Raw genomic sequence first — 16,990 nt, forward strand, 5'->3', positions numbered from 1 at the left:
CTAAGTCACTTCAGTCGTGTCCAACTCTGTGCAACCCCGTAGACGGCAGCCCACCAGGCTCCCCTGCCCCTGGGATTCTCCAGGCAAGAACACTGGAGTGTTGCCATTTCCTTCTCCAATGCATGAAAGTGGAAAGTGAAAGTGAAGTCGCTCAGTCATGTCTGACTCTTAGCGACCCCATGGACTGCAGCCTACCAGGCTCCTCCGTCCATGGGATTTTCCAGGCAAGAGTACTGGAGTGGGGTGCCATTGCCTTCTCCAATATGTCTTTAGTCAACATGAAATATTGAAAGACACTGATCACCTTTCTTAGCTTCCATTGAGACAATTATGTTTTCTACCCTTTTTCAACGTTAATAAGGTATTCTGCTCCTTTGCTTTACTTGTTTATACTGGGCCACTTGTTTCCACACGTTGTGTTTCATGCACTAAGGTAAAGATTTAATTTCTAAGTTCATAAGTGAATTGAATGAAAATTCCCTTCTTTGGGGAGGGAAGGTGATGCAAATTGTATTTTCCTCAGCCAACTTAGTGTGTAAACACCAGTGCAGTGGGGACTCTGCTGCTCTGCACTGGACACTGCAGAACGCAGAAGGTTCCAGGCGAGCATAATATGAGAAAGGGCAGTGAAAAGGGAAGGAGGCCATCTAGGGCCACATAGGAAAAGAGTCATGTCCGATACATGCAATGGAGTATTAGCCATGAAAAGGAATGGATTTGAGGCAGTTGAAGCAAGGTGGGTGAACCTAGAGCCTGTCATACAGAGCGAAGTAAGTCAGAAAGAGAAAAACAAAATACGGTATATTGATGCGTATGCTTGGAATCTAGAGAACTGATGACCTATTTACAGAGAAGAAACGGGGATGCAGACACAGAGGACGGACTTGTGGACACAGGGGCTAAGGGGTGGGCGGGACTAGTTGAGAAAGCGTCATTGACATTCATGCCGTCATGTGTAAAACTGATGACGAGCAGGAAGCTGCTGCATAACACAGAGAGCCCAGCCTGGCCCAGCGTGATGACCGCCAAGGGTGAAGTGAGGGCGGGAGACCTCAAAGGGCGGGAGTATGTGTATAATTAGGACTGATTCGCACTGTTGTACGGCAGAGCCCAACACACGAATTGCCTTACCGGCAATTATCCTCCAATTGGAAAAAAGGCTCATGCTAGAAAAGATGGTGATTTTGAGAACTTTGTAAATCTATCCAACTTGATACCTGTTTTCTACTATTCCATTTCAGTTTCCCCTACAGATCTAAGAAATTACTGAAACAGAAGAAGCCTCAGATCAACTGAGTGGACAGACAGGGCTGGCAATAGCTCTGTCTTTATTTATTTTTTAGTTAGCCCTTAGAAGGGCAGAACATACATTTATCTTACCAGTGGCTATCTGCCCACTGTGTAATCAAGTGCCCAGCAGACAGTGGTTGTTCTTAGTCACTCAGTCGTGTCCAACTCTTTTCAACCCCATGAACTGTAGCCCACCAGGCTCCTCTGTCCATGGGATTCTCCAGGCAAGAATACTGGAGTGGGTTGCCATTCCCTTCTCCAGGGGTTCTTCCCCACCAAGGGACCAAACCCGGCTCTCCTGCATTGCAGGCGGACTCTTTACCAGCTGAGCCCCCAGGGAAGCAGCCCACAGCGAGTGCCCAATAACTAATAACTAGAAGAAGAGATGAGGCGGCTCTTTGACCAAACCAACCAGCCAAACTTTTCTTTTAAATTCAGGGCAGCTGGAGACTTGCTCCATGGGTCAACAAGAAAAGAAGTGTTGCAAAGTCTGGACCCTCTTCTGAAGTCTGTCTGGGGTGGGAGAGAGCAGGAAGCTTGGAGCGATGCAAAGGGGACAACAGAGCCTCTGGGCCTGGACAAAGAGCAAGAGCCGCAAGGCTTTCCTGGCAACTGTCAGGCCCCGAGAGACAGGTCTGTCTCTACAACCCCAGGTTCACCGCACCTGGAAAGGAGAGTCAGCCCTTTGCATCCCAGAGGCTCTCGAAGCTCGTGAGGTCAGGACTGAGGGACAGTTAGGCGACCAGAAAAGTTCCCACCGCCTACAATTATCCCTGACAAGCTCTGATCCTGTCTAGTCACCTGGTACCTAGTGACCAAAATACCTTCAGACCCAGGGAAACAGATGCTGTATATCGACTGAATAGATACAGCCCATCAAGGGAGCAAGCTGGTCTCACCACTTCTCTCTTTTGTCCCGTCTTCATTCCGGTCTTTATTGCCTCCCCTGGTTTGTCCCCCACCCCCCACTCTCCTTTCTCTATTCCGAGCTCTTACTCCTTTCCCATTAGGGTCTAATGCCCTTAAGCTTCCCTTCCTCTGCCTCGGATTGCAGACCACGCCTTTGCCCCTGCCCCAGGCTCTCCCTGGTCCTCTTGCCCTCTCATCTCCCCGCCTGAGCGTCTGCCCCCCGGAACCCTTCGTCCCCTTCATCGCATCACTAGGAGCCGCGGGTGTGGATTCCGCGATGCCTCCTTCCCTGCTCTGTCGCCTCGGTGGGGTCCATCGCCAGCTCTCCTGTTGCTCAGAGATGTGGAGGCTGTTGCTAAGAGACCGTGAAACGTCAGTACCTGGCCCTCGAGGAAAAAAAAAAAAAAAAAGGAGCGAAAAAGGGAGCAGGGAGGGAAGAGAGAGAGGGAGGCGGGAGGGAAGGACCTGGCGGCAGCCACCAGCCCCAGCTGCCTCGGCTCCGCCGAGTTTCGGTGAGAAGCACCCGAATTCCGTGAACTTTCTTCAAGCCGCCCGCCTCTCTCGGTTGCCCTTTGAGTAAAGAAAGAGGAGCAGCAGGGGTACCCCAGCGCTGGAAACCCCGGAGGATGCCGCCCCAGGATCCTGGAGCCAGCGAGGAGGAGACGCCGGGGGAGGGGAGCAGCCCAGGAGGCAGTCTATCCTACTGAAGCCGCGCGCGGGGAGGCCAGGATGAGGCAGGGGCGCCCGGGTCTGCCGCAGGCGGATGGCTGTGTCCTCGGACCCGAGTAAGTGGGCTCCCGCGGGGTGTGGGGTGCAGGGGAGCTGGGGCTCCGAAAGAAGCGGTCTGGTTACGGGGAGCGGGGTGATCTCCCATTGGGTGGGATGGAGGCTGCAAGCGTGAGACGAGAGCAGCGCCGGGCGGAGGCTGAGGGGAGGGCACGTGAGGACGGCGGGCGGGCAGGACGGGCCCGGGCCAGGGGCCGGGGGCCGGGAGCCGGGGCAGGGCTGCCGGGCGTGTCCGCGCTCGGCCTCCCGCCTGCCCGGTGCGGGTGTGGGCGCCCGCTGGGGGCCGAGGGCGGAGCGGGGAGTCCGTGGGAAAGGGAGCTGGGTTAGGGGTGCACCGGGGTGCAAGATAGTGGCGGCTCTGCAGGAGCGCGTGCAGGAGGAGGAAACTGAGGAGGTGCGAGCGCGGCCACGGCGAAACATGCGGCAGGCCCAGGAGAAGAACGCTCGTGTGCGTGTGCGTGTGTGAGTGTGTGTGTGAGTGTGACTGTGTCTGTGTGAGCGTGTGTCTGTGTAGGAGTGTGTCTGTGTGTGTGTGAGTGTGACTGTGTGTCTGTGTGAGCGTGTGTCTGTGTATGTGACTGTGTGTCTGTGTGTCTGTGTATGAGTGTGTCTGTGTGTCAGTGTATGTGTGTGTGACTGTGTGTGTCAGTGTGTGTGTGTCTGTGTGTGTCTATGTTTCTGTGTGTGCCTGTGTGTCTGTGTTTGTGTGTGTGTCTGTGTCTGTGTGTGTCTGCGTGTGTCTGTGTGTATCTGCGTGTGTGTGTGTGTGTGTGAGAGAGAGATGTGAGTGCTGAGTGTGGAAAGGGGGTGCAAACAGCCCGAGTGTGTGCATTTTTCTTAGAGAGTTGTTCAAAGGTGGGACATTTGCTGCTGATGGGGGCGGGGCCGGGAGACGCAGCAAACGCGAGGCGCGCAGCCCAGGGCCCTGGGCGGGGAGGGGGCCGCGGGAGAGCCGCAGGCCCGGTGGGAAGGCAGCGGGCGACCCCGGTGTGACGATGGGGCGAGATGCCCACCGCGCAGAGGCGGGACGCGGAGAACAAGGAGACGGGGTGGGAGGCAGCGGGAAGCCGGGACAGAGGACGGAGAACCGCGGGGGGGGCGGGGGGGCACGGCCGGCCCCCTGAGTGCTTTCCTTGTTGGCAGAGGGGCGTCTGTCCCCGCCCGCTGAACGCTGAGCCCGCCGGACCGTCCGGGACCGTCGCCTGAGCCCCCCTAGTCCTCCGCCTCCGGACGCGGGGCTCCTCCCGCCACAGCAGCCCACAGCCCGGCTCGCCGGGGTCCTCCCCTCTCCAGGGTCCTCGGGAGACACTGAGCCCGCGGACTGAGGCGGCGGAGGCCCCTGGAGACCCCCTTCGCCCCGGGATCCCTCCCCAAGACGGTCACCCCTCGACCCTCCCAGACTCGAGCCCCCTGGGCCCCTGGGAGAAACGGCCTCTGAGACCCCGAGGGCAGGAGACACAGCAGCAGCCCTGGCCGCGTCGTCGGCCCAGACGTGGGACTGGGCTTCGGCGTCCCGGGACCTGTCAGGCCCCTTGGGAGGCACCCCTGTTGTCCCCCACGCCCCTCCCAGCTCTCAGACACGGTCCACGGCGGGGGGCACCCAACAGTCATGGGCAAGAAGGACCCCAAAGGCCGCCAGGGGCCCTTCCCCGACGCGCGGGCAGCTGGTCCCTCCACATCCCTGTGTCCTCCCTTTCTCGAGCTCTGATCATCTGTTTCAACGCTGGGGGACCTCCGCTGGGTGGCGAGCCCCCCTAGTCTCCAAAGGGGACCTCCAGTGGCGCTCACCCAGGGAGCCCTCCGGTGCCCAGAGGCCCCTGGGAGAGGCTTAAGCCATGACCCCCAGTGCCCCCGAGCCCCACTTCCCAGGGCTCAGGCGCCCGAGGGAGCAGCTGCCCTTCTGAGCGGCTGACTCTTGATTCCACCGCCAGAGCCCCAGTCCCGATGGGCTCCGATCAGCACCACTGCTGCCCACAGCCGAAGATGGGCGATGCCTCGGCCCACCGGCCCTGGCCTAGGCCCCCGCGGCCCGCCCTGCTGCTGGTGCCCCTCCTTGTGGCGGCCGGGGTGATGCCCTCGGACGGCGGCGCCAGCTGCCCGGTGCTCTGCACGTGCCATAACCAGGCGGTGGACTGCAGCGGCCAGCGGCTCTTCTCCGTGCCCCCGGAGCTGCCCGTGGACATGCGCAACCTCAGCCTGGCGCACAACCGCATCGCCGCCGTGCCGCCCGGCTACCTGACGTGCTACCCGGAGCTCCGCGTGCTCAGCCTACGCAACAACTCCCTGGTGGAGCTGCCCGCGGGCCTCTTCCTCCACGCCAAGCGCCTGGCACACCTGGACCTGAGCTACAACAACCTCAGCCACGTGCCCGCCGGCATGTTCCAGGCCGCGCATGGCCTCCTGCGCATCGACCTCAGCCACAACCCGGGGCTGCGCCGGGTGCACCCGCGCGCCTTCCAGGGCCTGGCGCAGCTGCGGGACCTCGACCTCAGCTTCGGGGGCCTGGCCTTCCTCAGCCTCGAGGCCCTCGAAGGCCTGCCCGGGCTGGTGACCCTGCAGATCGGCGGCAACCCCTGGGTGTGCGGCTGCACCATGGAGCCCCTGCTCAAGTGGCTGCGGAACCGCATCCAGCGTTGCACCGCAGGTAAGGCAGCGGTGGCGGGGGGGGGCAGTGGGGGGGGGCGGTGGGGGGGTGCGGTGCAGGGGCGGGGAGCTGCCCACGGAGAGCAAAGGCTCCGCGGGAGAGGGAGGGGCTGGAGACCCCGCCTAGGGAGGATCAGGACCTGGGCTGGCCTCCTCCGCACTGTCGAGGATGCCCAAGTCTCTGCTGTGCGTGCCGATGCCGGGGACCCTGCTTAATAAAACAGACCTCGCCCTCACCCACCCCCGTGGTACTGATAACCTATGGCGACAGACAGACAGACAGACAGAAAGTCAGAGCAGCTCATTAGTAACTGACAGTGTTGATGGAGCATCCACCATGATCCCCACAGTGGGAGGGTGTTACCTCCTGGGACCCCACTCTTGTTAGCCCCATTTTACAGGTGAAGAAACTGAGATTTAGAACAATGAAAAGACTTGGCCAGAGACACTTTTGTGAAAAGTGGCAGAGCCGTGGAGAAAACCCAGGTTTATGTGATTGGGAAGCTCTGTGCTACTCTACCAGACTGCTCTTTAAGTATGCCGGCTACGAGAAGAAACAGAAGTGGCTCACCCTATTTATTTTAGTACTTACTATCCGCCAGGCCCTATTCTAAGTAGATTATGTTTTAACTCATCCCCTGGTGGCTCAGACGGTAAAGAATCCGCCTGCAGTGCTGGAGACTCAAGTTCGATCCCTGGGTCAGGAAGAGCCCCTGGAGAAGGGAATAGTTACCCACACTCCCGTATTCTGGCCTGGAGAATCCTATAGACAGAGGGAGCCTGGTGGGCTACTATCCATGGGGCTGCAAAGAGTCAGACACGACTGAGCAACTAACACCTCATACCCAGCTCATCACATCCTCACAAGAACCCTGATGAGACACACACAAAGGAACCAAGGCTCAGAGAGGGTCGGAAACTTGCCCAAGGTCCCACAGCTGTTAAGGGTGGAGTCAGGATTCAAACCCTGGCCGTCTGGCCGTCTATCCTGATGAGGCAGGTTCTAGGCTAACAGGAAGGGTCGGGGCTTGAGTTCCCGGCGGCCGAAGGGCCTCTGCGAATTCTGCGAGGTCTGGGCTTGGAGTGGAGGGCTCAGGTCTGAGAAGAGACCCTGTTCCGCGGCAGTTTCCGAGCCAGCCTCTATGGGGAGTGGACCGGGGCCTGCAGGAGCCTGAACCACACCGGTCGGCTGGTGGAGCCCTGATACCACCCTATCCCTGTCACTAGCAGAATGGCAGCCCCAGCTCGGGGTTGGTGGGGCGCCCCTAGGGGCTCTCCCAGAAACTGGGCGCGGAGCGTGTTCAGAAAGAGCGAGGCTGAATGAGGTGGGGGCGGGGAGGAGGACCGGGTGGGGAGCCCAGGATCGAACTAGTTTGGGTGGCGGGAGGGCTGTGGTCCGGGTTCTCGTGCTCCCGCGGAGCTTCGGGAGGAAGTCCTCTGGGACCAGCTGGGGGCCGGGGCGGGGTGATGGTGGGGGGAGGCGGCCGGCGCCGGCCTGGAGCCGCCCCCTCCTAACCCAGCCTCTGCAGGCTGCGCCTCCTTCCTCTCTCGCACGCGCTCTAAGGACAGAAAGGTCCTGCTGGGTTCCTCCTCACGGAGGGGCTCCCTGTTTCCTGGGGGCCCCGAGGTCTCCGCTGCCTTTCGGGGAAGCGCAGGGCCCCAGCGAGGGGCAGAGGGGTCGGGAAGCCTCGTGTCTGTACAAACGGGGAACCGCGCTCCAGGGAGGCCACGTGGCTGGCCACAGGCCGCAGCCAGAAACGCCCCCTCCGTGTTCAGCGGAACACGCTTTTCCGGTATCTCTAGGATAATCTCTTGGGGGCAAAGAACTTGCTCGTGTAGGGAGGACGAGGTGGTCCTCTTCACTTGGTGTTTTTCTGCTTCCTCCTCCCCTCTTCTTGATGGGATTCCTATTACTGTCCCTCCATTTTGGACAAATCCCCACACACTGGGCTGTAGGACCCCCTTGGGATATAAATCAGGTTCAAGGCTGGTCCCTGAATTAACCAGAGGGCTTTGTCAGCCCGCAGGCTCCTGTGCTGCCCTCTTGAGGGCTCTGCCAATCGCCCTCAGGGTTCCCACACCCCCCAGCCTCACGATGGACCGCCACCACCCCACTCATGCCTGCAGGAGACTTTGGGGTTCAGCATCTTCCGGTTCCAAGACAATGATGTCTTGATGGTCAACCCCAGGCACCGTCTTGTCCTCCGCGGGGTCTGGGCTACTGTGCACACAGCCTACAGGGGCGCCTGAGCCCTGGGGCTGGGGGGAGGTTCATCTTCTTCTGAACCTGACTTTCCCTTTCTAAGAATCCACTTCTCAGAATCACGTTCATCCGCTTCTCAAGGGAGCCGATTTCAGTCCAGCATTTTATTCTTTTCCTTCAACAACTGCAGAATGAATTCACAGCATTTATGTACCGAATAGCTTTAAAAGCTCCTTCGCATTGACTCTCTTAGACATTAAGCTTCAGTGATCCACTTCTTACATATCACCCCTCTTCATAAGAGCCAGAAAGGCAAAAAGACTTGCCCAGGTGAGCGTTCGATTGGTATCTATCCCCTGAGCAAGGAATACCTGGCTTCAAGGCAAAACTGCTACCCACCTGCCACTCTCCCTTCCGAGGCAGAGTAATGTGGAACCACTCACAGCCACGTGCAAATGTGTGATGGATGTTGTTGCTCAGTCACTAAGTCGTGTCTGACTCTTTTACGACCCCAGGGACTATAGCCTTCCAGGCTCCTCTGTCCATGGGATTCCCCAGGCAAGAAGACTGGAGTGGGTTGCCATTTCCTTCTCCAGGGGATCTTCCTGACCCAGGGATGGAACCATCAAGGAAGCCCAAGGAGAGAGAAAGAGGGGATTTGAATCCAGGCTGGTAATTTCATACTCAACCCTACACTCTTGTGTATCTGGAAGAGTCACATGGGGTCATAAAAAGACACCCGGCTGTGGACTGCACAGTCATTCATTCTCAGATTCAATGAACAAAGGTTGTTTGCGCATTCACTTGGACAGGCCCCTGCTCTAATGCTAAGGGTACTACAGGGACTAGTCCTTACATTCAAAGGGAGCAAACGTAACAAACTGGGCGATGGTGATCAGTTCAGTTCAGTTCAGTCACTCAGTCATGTCCGACTCTTTGTGACCCCATGAATCACAGCACGCCAGGCCTCCCTGTCCATCACCATCTCCCGGAGTTCACTCAGACTCACATCTATCGAGGCAGTGATGCCATCCAGCCGTCTCATCCTCGGTCGTCCCCTTCTCCTCCTGCCCCCAATCCCTCCCAGCATCAGAGTCTTTTCCAATGAGTCAACTCTTTGCATGAGGTGGCCAAAGTACTGGAGTTTCAGCTTTAGCATCATTCCTTCCAAAAGAAATCCCAGGGCTGATCTCCTTCAGAATGGACTGGTTGGATCTCCTTGCAGTCCAAGGGACTCTCAAGAGTCTTCTCCAACACCACAGGTCAAAAGCGTCAATTCTTTGGCGCTCAGCTTTCTTCACGGTCCAACTCTCACACCCATACATGACTACTGGAAAAACCATAGCCTTGACTAGACGGACCTTAGTCGGCAAAGTAATGTCTCTGCTTTTGAATATGCTATCTAGGTTGGTCATAACTTTTCTTCCAAGGAGTAAGCCTCTTTTAATTTCATGGCTGCAGTCACCATCTGCAGTGATTTTGGAGCCCAAAAAAATAAAGTCTGACACCATTTCCACTGTTTCCCCATCTATTTCCCATGAAGTGATGGGACCGGATGCCATGATCTTCGTTTTTTGAATGTTGAGCTTTAAGCCAACTTTTTCACTCTCTTCTTTCACTTTCATCAAGAGGCTTTTTAGTTCCTCTTCACTTTCTGCCATAAGGGTGGTGTCATCTGCATATCTGAGGTTATTGATATTTCTCCTGGCAATCTTGATTCCAGCTTGTGCTTCTTCCAGCCCAGTGTTTCTCATTATATACTCTGCATATAAGTTAATTAAGCAGGGTGACAATATACAGCCTTGACGCACTCCTTTTCCTATTTTGAACCAGTCTGTTGTTCCATGTCCAGTTCTAACTGTTGCTTCCTGACCCACATACAGGCTTCGTACATTGGAAAAAATAAAAATAATAAGCAGAGCAGCTAAGATAGAGGATGCTCAGAGGAAGGTGAAGCGGGGTTGCTACTTTATATAGAATCATCAAGGAAGCCCTCACAGATAAGCTGATATTTGAGCAAAGTCCCAGAGGAAGTGAGGGACAGAGCTATGCAGAGATCGGGGCAGGAAGAACCCCCTCCCGAGGGGACGAGGGGACGAATGCAAAGCCTCCTCATGCTGAAAGGGGACCAGCTCGGGTGAAGGCAGAAGTGAGCTTGGATGGAGCAGAGCAAACCAGGAGGAGAGGAGAAGGGACGGGGCAGGTCCTTGTGGGAAGAAGAAGCCGGGGAGGGTTTCAAGCAGACAGTGACCTGGCAGGCTTCACTCGTGTTTTTCTTTCCTTTATATTGACGTATACTTGATGTACAATATTGCGCATGTTAGGAGACCCGGGTTCCATCCCTGGGCTGGGAAGATCCCCCTGGAGAAGGGAACGGTTTCTCCACGCCTGTTTTCTTGCCTGGGTGAAAATCTCATGAGCAGAGAAACCTGGTGGGCTACAGTCCATGGGGTTGCAAAGAGTCGGACACGACTGAGCGACTGACACTTTCTCAAGCTAACTACCCCTCCCCACCCCGTGCACCCCCAGGGCCACCATCAATTCATTCTCTAAGTCTGTGAGTCTGTTTCTGTTTTGTAAGTTCATTTGTGAGTTGTTTTTTCATTTTTAAGGTTCTGCGATGTCATATAATATTTCTCTTTCTCTGTTTAACTTAAGACTTCCCTCGGGTTGACAGTCTCTAGGTAGGGCTTCACGTTTAAAAGGACCATCTCAGCGTGGAGATGGTTGAAGGGCGGAAGCCTGGAGACCAGTTGGGAGGTTATTGTGAGAGGCGGATAATGTTGAAATCCCCGCAAAGCCTCAGATCTGCCTCTAGCAGGGACTACTGGACTCGAGGCAAATTACTAACGTCTCCAAGCAGTCATCGCCACCTCTATAGAGATATTCAGTAGGTCCAAAAACCCTTGCCCTGAGGGTTATTGAGGGCGCTAAAGAAGGCCAGTGAAACTGGAGGCAGCAGAAGTAACTCAGTAAAATCCCAGCTCCGCCTGGACAGGGTTGGGGGCTCTCCCCTCCCGCCCTCCCTTCCAGGGCCTCAACCCCCGCCCCGCCCCTGTCTCTGTGCTGCAGACTCTCAGCTGGCTGAGTGCCGAGGGCCCCCGGAAGTCGAGGGCGCCCCCCTCTTCTCGCTCACGGAGGAGAGCTTCAAGGCCTGCCACCTGACCCTGACCCTGGACGATTACCTCTTCATCGCCTTTGTGGGTTTCGTGGTCTCCATCGCATCCGTGGCCACCAACTTCCTCCTGGGCATCACTGCCAACTGCTGCCACCGCTGGAGCAAGGCCAGCGAAGAGGAGGAGATCTGATGCGGATGCCCGGCGCCCCTCCACGCCGCCCCCCGCCACGGCTGGCTGGCCGCCGGACACCTTCCCCAGCCACCCGCTGCGGCTCCTGGTCACCTCCGTCGCGGCTCAGGCAGGGTCACGAAGCCATCTTTGCGTGAACGTCTCGGGGGAGCCAGGCGCTGCGCTAGGAACAGGAGCTGCCAGCTGGATCGGACCTCCACCCTGGCCCCCGAGGCCCTGACCTCCAACAGAGGAGCGAGAAGCCGGAACTTCCCTTCAAGGCGTTTCGGCAGCACATCGAGTGATGGAGGCCCGGAGGACGGGTCGTCTACTGTCGAGAAAATCCGAGGGCATTACGAGAATGGAGGCAATATGTGAAGTGCCTCATCAGAAGGAACACCTGCTTTGTCCGTAGACAGAGGAGGGCAGACACCGGCCGACAATACGTGTGGCGTGTGGACAGTGACAGCGATCAGACAGAGCGGGAGCAGGACAGGACCAGAACTTACCCCCGACGCTCTTGGCCACCAGGTGAGACCCCCCTCCCGCTGACCGCCCTTGCCCCATCCTACACGGCCAGCTGTCACCTGTGCCCAGCTGTCACCTGCAGATGAGCAGGTCCAGGCAGTGACCCCCTGCAGCCCCCCTCCCCACCCCCACCTGCTGCCTGGCACTGGAGCGTGGGGTTCTGAAGGGGAGGCAGGAATCCTGGCGCCCTAGGACTCTTCACCTGTGACTCTCCCTGTGCCCACACCGAGGGGTCCCTCCAGGACAGTGCACCCTGCGGTGCAGCCCTGCAGCGTGACCCCAGGGCCTGATGGAGACGGCCGCCACAGTCGTGACCGCAGGAGGGTTCGATCCTCCTTCGAAGCCACTGGCCCATTTCAGCAAGAGGATGAGAGAGCTGCTCACTGCCCAGCACCTGCCGGAGTCAGGCACAGTGAAGGGCTCTCTCCAGAGACAATTCCCATTCACGCACACAACAGTCTGCTGAGGTAAGCATCATCGTGCCCATTGTACAGATGAAGAAACCAAGGTTCAGACAGGTTAACTCATATGCTACTTAATAAGCAAAATAAAACCCCAATAAAACTCCATCACAATGTCCTCTAACCTTCTCTAAGTTCAAATTCCGATTGGATGAAGCTCCCAGAAAGGACCCAGCACTCTCCTGGGGCATTTGTAAGTCTGTTAACTCATTGATTACAATTCTCCCAGCAACACTGCCTAGTGAGTGTTATTATTCCCATTTTACAGAAGATTCAATTGGAGCGGGTTGAGTCGCTTACCCCAGGTTACTCTAGAAGGAAGGGGCTAGGCAGCTCCACTCAGGGCGCCCTGTCTAACCGGTCAGTCAAAAATCAAGAGATCACGTGCAAAGCACAGTTAGCAACTCATCTTCCTCGTCGTCTGTCTCTTCGTGGTCGGTCTCATCGTCGTGATCATGAGCTTTCCCATATTTGTTCAGCGCAGGACAGTTTGTGAAGGGCTTTGGTATCATTCTCCTTGACTTTTCACGACCCTGGGTGGGAGGCAAACCACACACATCCTTGCACCTATTTTATAGATGAAAAAATACACTCCAGAGCAGGTACGACTTGTCTGCGTGGCAGGGTGGCAACTCAACTCCATCTCGGTCCGCTTTCCAGGGCTTTCCTGGATGCTTGAGGAAGAAAGGGCCTGAGGCGGCTCGGCACTGCCAGCCGTCAAGGTCCCTGGTCGATGGGCTAAATAAAGGGCAGTGACATCCTGCCGGTTAGAGGTACTCGCATCAGGTCAAATCATAGAAGACACCTGACTTGCAAAGTGTCAACAACACGTCAGAGCTGGCGGCCGTGGTGGCGGTCGTGCAAGAGACAAGACCTCTGGGAAACGGGAGAGAAAGCTGTGTTCCCCCATCCTGCCTGCGCCTTACTGTCTGTGTTGCAAGAGATACAGAGGCAACAGGAAGCAGTCCCCTCTGCAGGATAGGGGTCCCCTCTAGGACCCAGTCCCATAAGCTGGCAAGATGGGCAGAGACGAGATTAAATCGGGGACTTTCTACCGTGCCCTCGGCTCCAGTAAACTCGCCTCACCCATCCTCCTGGCAGGGTGCAAATGGAGGAGAATGAGCTCGTCAACCAAGAGTGCCCGACACTTCGCTGGAACTGGGGTGCCTGATCCTTGTCTCTTCTGTGTCTCACGTACGACATCTAGGCCAGAGCTCTGCTCCTTGACTATGGGAGCAAGACCGCCCCCACCCTCTTCCACTGTGTCCAGGGGCCGGCAGACCAAGGTCGCTCTCTGCGAGTCCAGCCAACAACAAAAAGAGTATTTGGGAAAGAACTGTTAGAAGTAACAGTCCTACCACAGTTAAACCTCCCACAGAGGGGCACCATATACATCTATCAAAATGTCTTAGAGACTCTGGTTTGCTGAAATATAGTTAACATATTTTAAGACAGGATTTTTTTTTTTTTTTTTTTTTTGCCTAGGACTAGACCAAACAAGCCAACCCTTGAGATCAAATGTTCTCTCTAATAATACTCTTTAGTCCCCATTGACGGCAAACCTTTCTGAATAGGATACAGGCTTTTAAAGAATAGATGCTTCTCCAGCTACTAAAAGGTCCCCAGTTAATAAATCGCAATGTAAAATGCAGTTAACTTCCCTATGGCCGTGGAATTCCCTGCTTCTCCCTTGCCCCTCACCACCATCGTCTTGAACAGGCTCTCAAAGCCAGCCTCTAGAGGAAGCTTCTGGAAATTATCTAGCTGCCCTGGTTGGCATCGTTCCCACAGCCCTGCTGCCCAAGGACCCACGATGTGGCTCCCCCAAGGCCTCACTCGGTTTTGTCCAGGCTGGTTAACGTGTGAGCCTTGGGGTATCTCTGAGTCCGTGTGTCTGTGCGTGGGGTTCTGTGGTTGCTGGTGTCTCCTGATATGGCTCCCGTCTCTCTGGAGCCTGAGTTCAGTTCTCTGACTGGTCTACTCAGCAGCCTGTTTACTGTACAGCTTACTACATACAGTAAGATGGAATCCCTTCAGACTAGGGGTAGGAATAGCCGCTCAGAAAACACAGGAGAGATGAGCATGTAACTGAGGCAGCCTACTGACATCCTGCCTGCCTCCCTACCCCTCAGAGAGCTGTCCTTATCACAGAAGATAAGGACATGCCGAGCCTGAGGATAGCAAAGCTTAGCTACCCAACAGGGCTACGACGGTCAAGGTCCGGGCCAAGAAAATTGTTCTTTAGAAAAGACACCACTTCTGTGCACACCCAATGAAAAACCCTCATCTGTATCTCCATCCCCACAGGGATTCCCAGGAAACCCTTGTCGATGAAGGTCCCCTAGGCTGCTAGGGGCTTCCCAGGGGCTCAGTGGTAAAGAATCCGCCTGCCAATGCAGGAGACACAGGTTTGATCCCTGCGTGGGGAAGATCCCCTGGAGATTGAAATGGCAACCCACTCCAGTCTCCTTGCCTGAGAAATCCCATAGACAGAGGAGTCTGGTGAGCTGCAGCCCAGGGGGTCGCACACAACTGAGTGACTGAGCACAGCGCACGTTGCTATAGTTTACCGGCTCCTTTTGAGCAACTTGGTGTATGGAATGTGAACAGACCAAGACAGCTGCCTCTCCGTCGGGGAGACCTAGGGCCCTGTTTTCCCTAGAGATGTCTTTGCTTGTATCACTCTGACATCGGTTCCAGCTCTGAAAGGGTACCAGGAGACATGCTTGTCCATTCCTCCAAAGAACATCTTCCTGGAGAAGCTCATCTGCTCTCCCCAGCTCCAGAAGGAGGCAGCAGGGGAGGGGAAGAGGCAGGCTGCAAGGTCCCTTGCCGAGCACCCGCGAGTTTGCCGCAGCACACCGGCTGGAGAGTTCTGGACCCAGGGAGCTCTCTCGACAGCAGAAGGCTATGGTCTGGGGGCGGGAGGGTTAGGGCGGGGCGGGCAGTGGGACGATGCCAACCTTTGTATGGAGATGATTTTATAACCATGCACTTTTGTAACTGGGAAGAATTTTTCATACACATACATTAATAATAAAGAGTGTATAGTTTAACAAATTTTCTAAAGAGTCGTGGAGAGGAGGAAGGGGGAGGGAGGCAGGCAGGGAAAGAGGGAGAGAAAAAGGAGAAGGAATCAAGCGAATGTGCCAAAATATACACACCAAGGGTCCATGGGGAGGGAGTGGATGGAATAATTAGGAGAGGTGCCAGCCACGGAGGTTCCGTGTGGGAGTAGATGGAACCTCACAGAAGCATATTTCTCCCAGGCAGAGAAGCATACACTTGCGTCTGTATGCCCACACCCACTGCGTGTAGGCATATTTTGGTGCCTGGAATTATACAAAGAGGAGAGCATATGTCTTATATGTGTTGGTGTTTGCAGCTTGGGTCATCTGCAAAGCATGCCAAGGCAAGTGGGTGCGCCTGTCTAGTTAGCATCACTAAGGAGGGTGTGCTTGGGAGATGGTCCATGCCAGCCACGTGGACATGATGACGCCAGCTCAGATGCACGAGTAAACCAGGCATCTACACGCACAGCATAGCGGGTGGATGAGGCCCTCACTGGTGCAGCCTCAATCCCTGTTCTCATAGGTTAATGTATTTTCTTTTTTAAGGAAGGGGTTGGGGACTGCCTTGGTGGCTCAGATGGTAAAGAATCTGCCTGCAACGCAGGAGACCTGGGTTTGATCCCTGGGTCAGGAAGATCTCCTGGAGAAGGGAATGGCAACCCACTCCAGTATTCTTGCCTGGAGAATCCCATGAACAGAGGAGCCCTATGGGCTATAGTCCATGGGGTCGCAGAGTCAGACATGACTGAGCGACTAACACTTCCACTTGGTCTAATGGTTAAGAATCTGCCTTGTAATGCAGGAGACACAGGTTCAATCCCTGGTCCAGGAACTAAGATCCCAGATGCCTCAGGGCCACTAAACTCACATGCCACAACAAAGACCCAGCACAGCCAAAATAAATCATTAAAAATTTAAAAAGCAGAGATTTTTAAACCTACTGCATCTTGCAAGTATTGCCTACACATCATTAGGAATGAGGTGGTTGGACAGTGTACCTTGGGAACAGAGACAGGAAAAGAAGGAGCAAAATCGACTTCTATAGGTACGAAGGCAGCCGTGGCTATCCCGGTGCTCTAGGGAGGAAGTGGCTCTAAGCCAGAAGTGGTTCTTTCCACCAATGCACGTCCTAATCTCCCTCTGGTCCTCCCACCCCAGTTGCCCCAGAGTACAAACATTCCACGCGCAGCATGAAGCCACTGAAGGGAAGGCACTGACTCAGCACTCAGATGGAAAGAACAGACGCGGCCCCAACCAGTGTTTCCAGGAGTCTCCTCGAGAAGGGCAGTGTGTTTCTCTTAAAGTAAGGACTGAAGGACTTCCCTGGCAGTTCCGTGGTTAAGACTCTGCGCTTCCAACGCGGGCAGTGCAGGTTCGATCCCTGACTGGGGAGCTAAGATATCACAAGCCGTGTGGCATGGCCAAAAAAAAGGACTTAAAAGACACTGTATTGAACAAGTGCAAGATCAAGACTCAGGGCCGTGAAATGAGCTGATATCTCAGAAGGCGAGGCCTTGTCTGTCTCACTCAGTGCTCTCTATCCCTAGCGCCTTGCAATTTAGAATGACGGTAGTGATGAAACATTTATTGAGTTTGGTATACGGCCAGATCCTATGCTGAGCACAACACTTGCATTAATGGGCTTAATTCTCACCACAACCCGAGACAGGTCTTCATTATACCCATTTCCTGATGAGGAAACTGAGGCCCAGACAGATTACACAGCGAGTAAGTAGCAGTTCCCGGTTTAGTTTAGACCCTCAATAATGTTCATATCTGGGCACTCCCTGACTTCAGGGGACAAGAACAATA

The 16,990-nt window shown here is 55.5% G+C and overlaps 1 protein-coding gene across 2 annotated transcripts; it reads left to right on the forward strand.

The window, feature by feature from the left end:
• Positions 1–2,636: 2,636 nt before the first annotated feature.
• On the forward strand, positions 2,637–15,167 carry LRRC55 (leucine rich repeat containing 55). Of its 2 annotated transcripts, none has more exons than XM_069554202.1 (3): positions 2,637–2,984; positions 4,129–5,629; positions 10,904–15,167. In XM_069554202.1, the coding sequence occupies exons 2-3, from the start codon at positions 4,930–4,932 to the stop codon at positions 11,137–11,139; spliced, it is 936 nt and encodes a 311-aa protein (XP_069410303.1). In that variant the 5' UTR covers positions 2,637–2,984; positions 4,129–4,929; the 3' UTR covers positions 11,140–15,167. The 2 variants fall into 2 exon arrangements, with proteins under 2 accessions (XP_069410303.1, XP_069410304.1); XM_069554203.1 differs by lacking the exon at positions 2,637–2,984 and adding an exon at positions 3,156–3,379.
• The last annotated feature ends 1,823 nt before the right edge of the window (positions 15,168–16,990 follow it).

This window comes from Ovis canadensis, chromosome 15, assembly GCF_042477335.2.
Source record: "Ovis canadensis isolate MfBH-ARS-UI-01 breed Bighorn chromosome 15, ARS-UI_OviCan_v2, whole genome shotgun sequence".
Classification (NCBI taxonomy): Eukaryota; Metazoa; Chordata; class Mammalia; order Artiodactyla; family Bovidae; genus Ovis; species Ovis canadensis.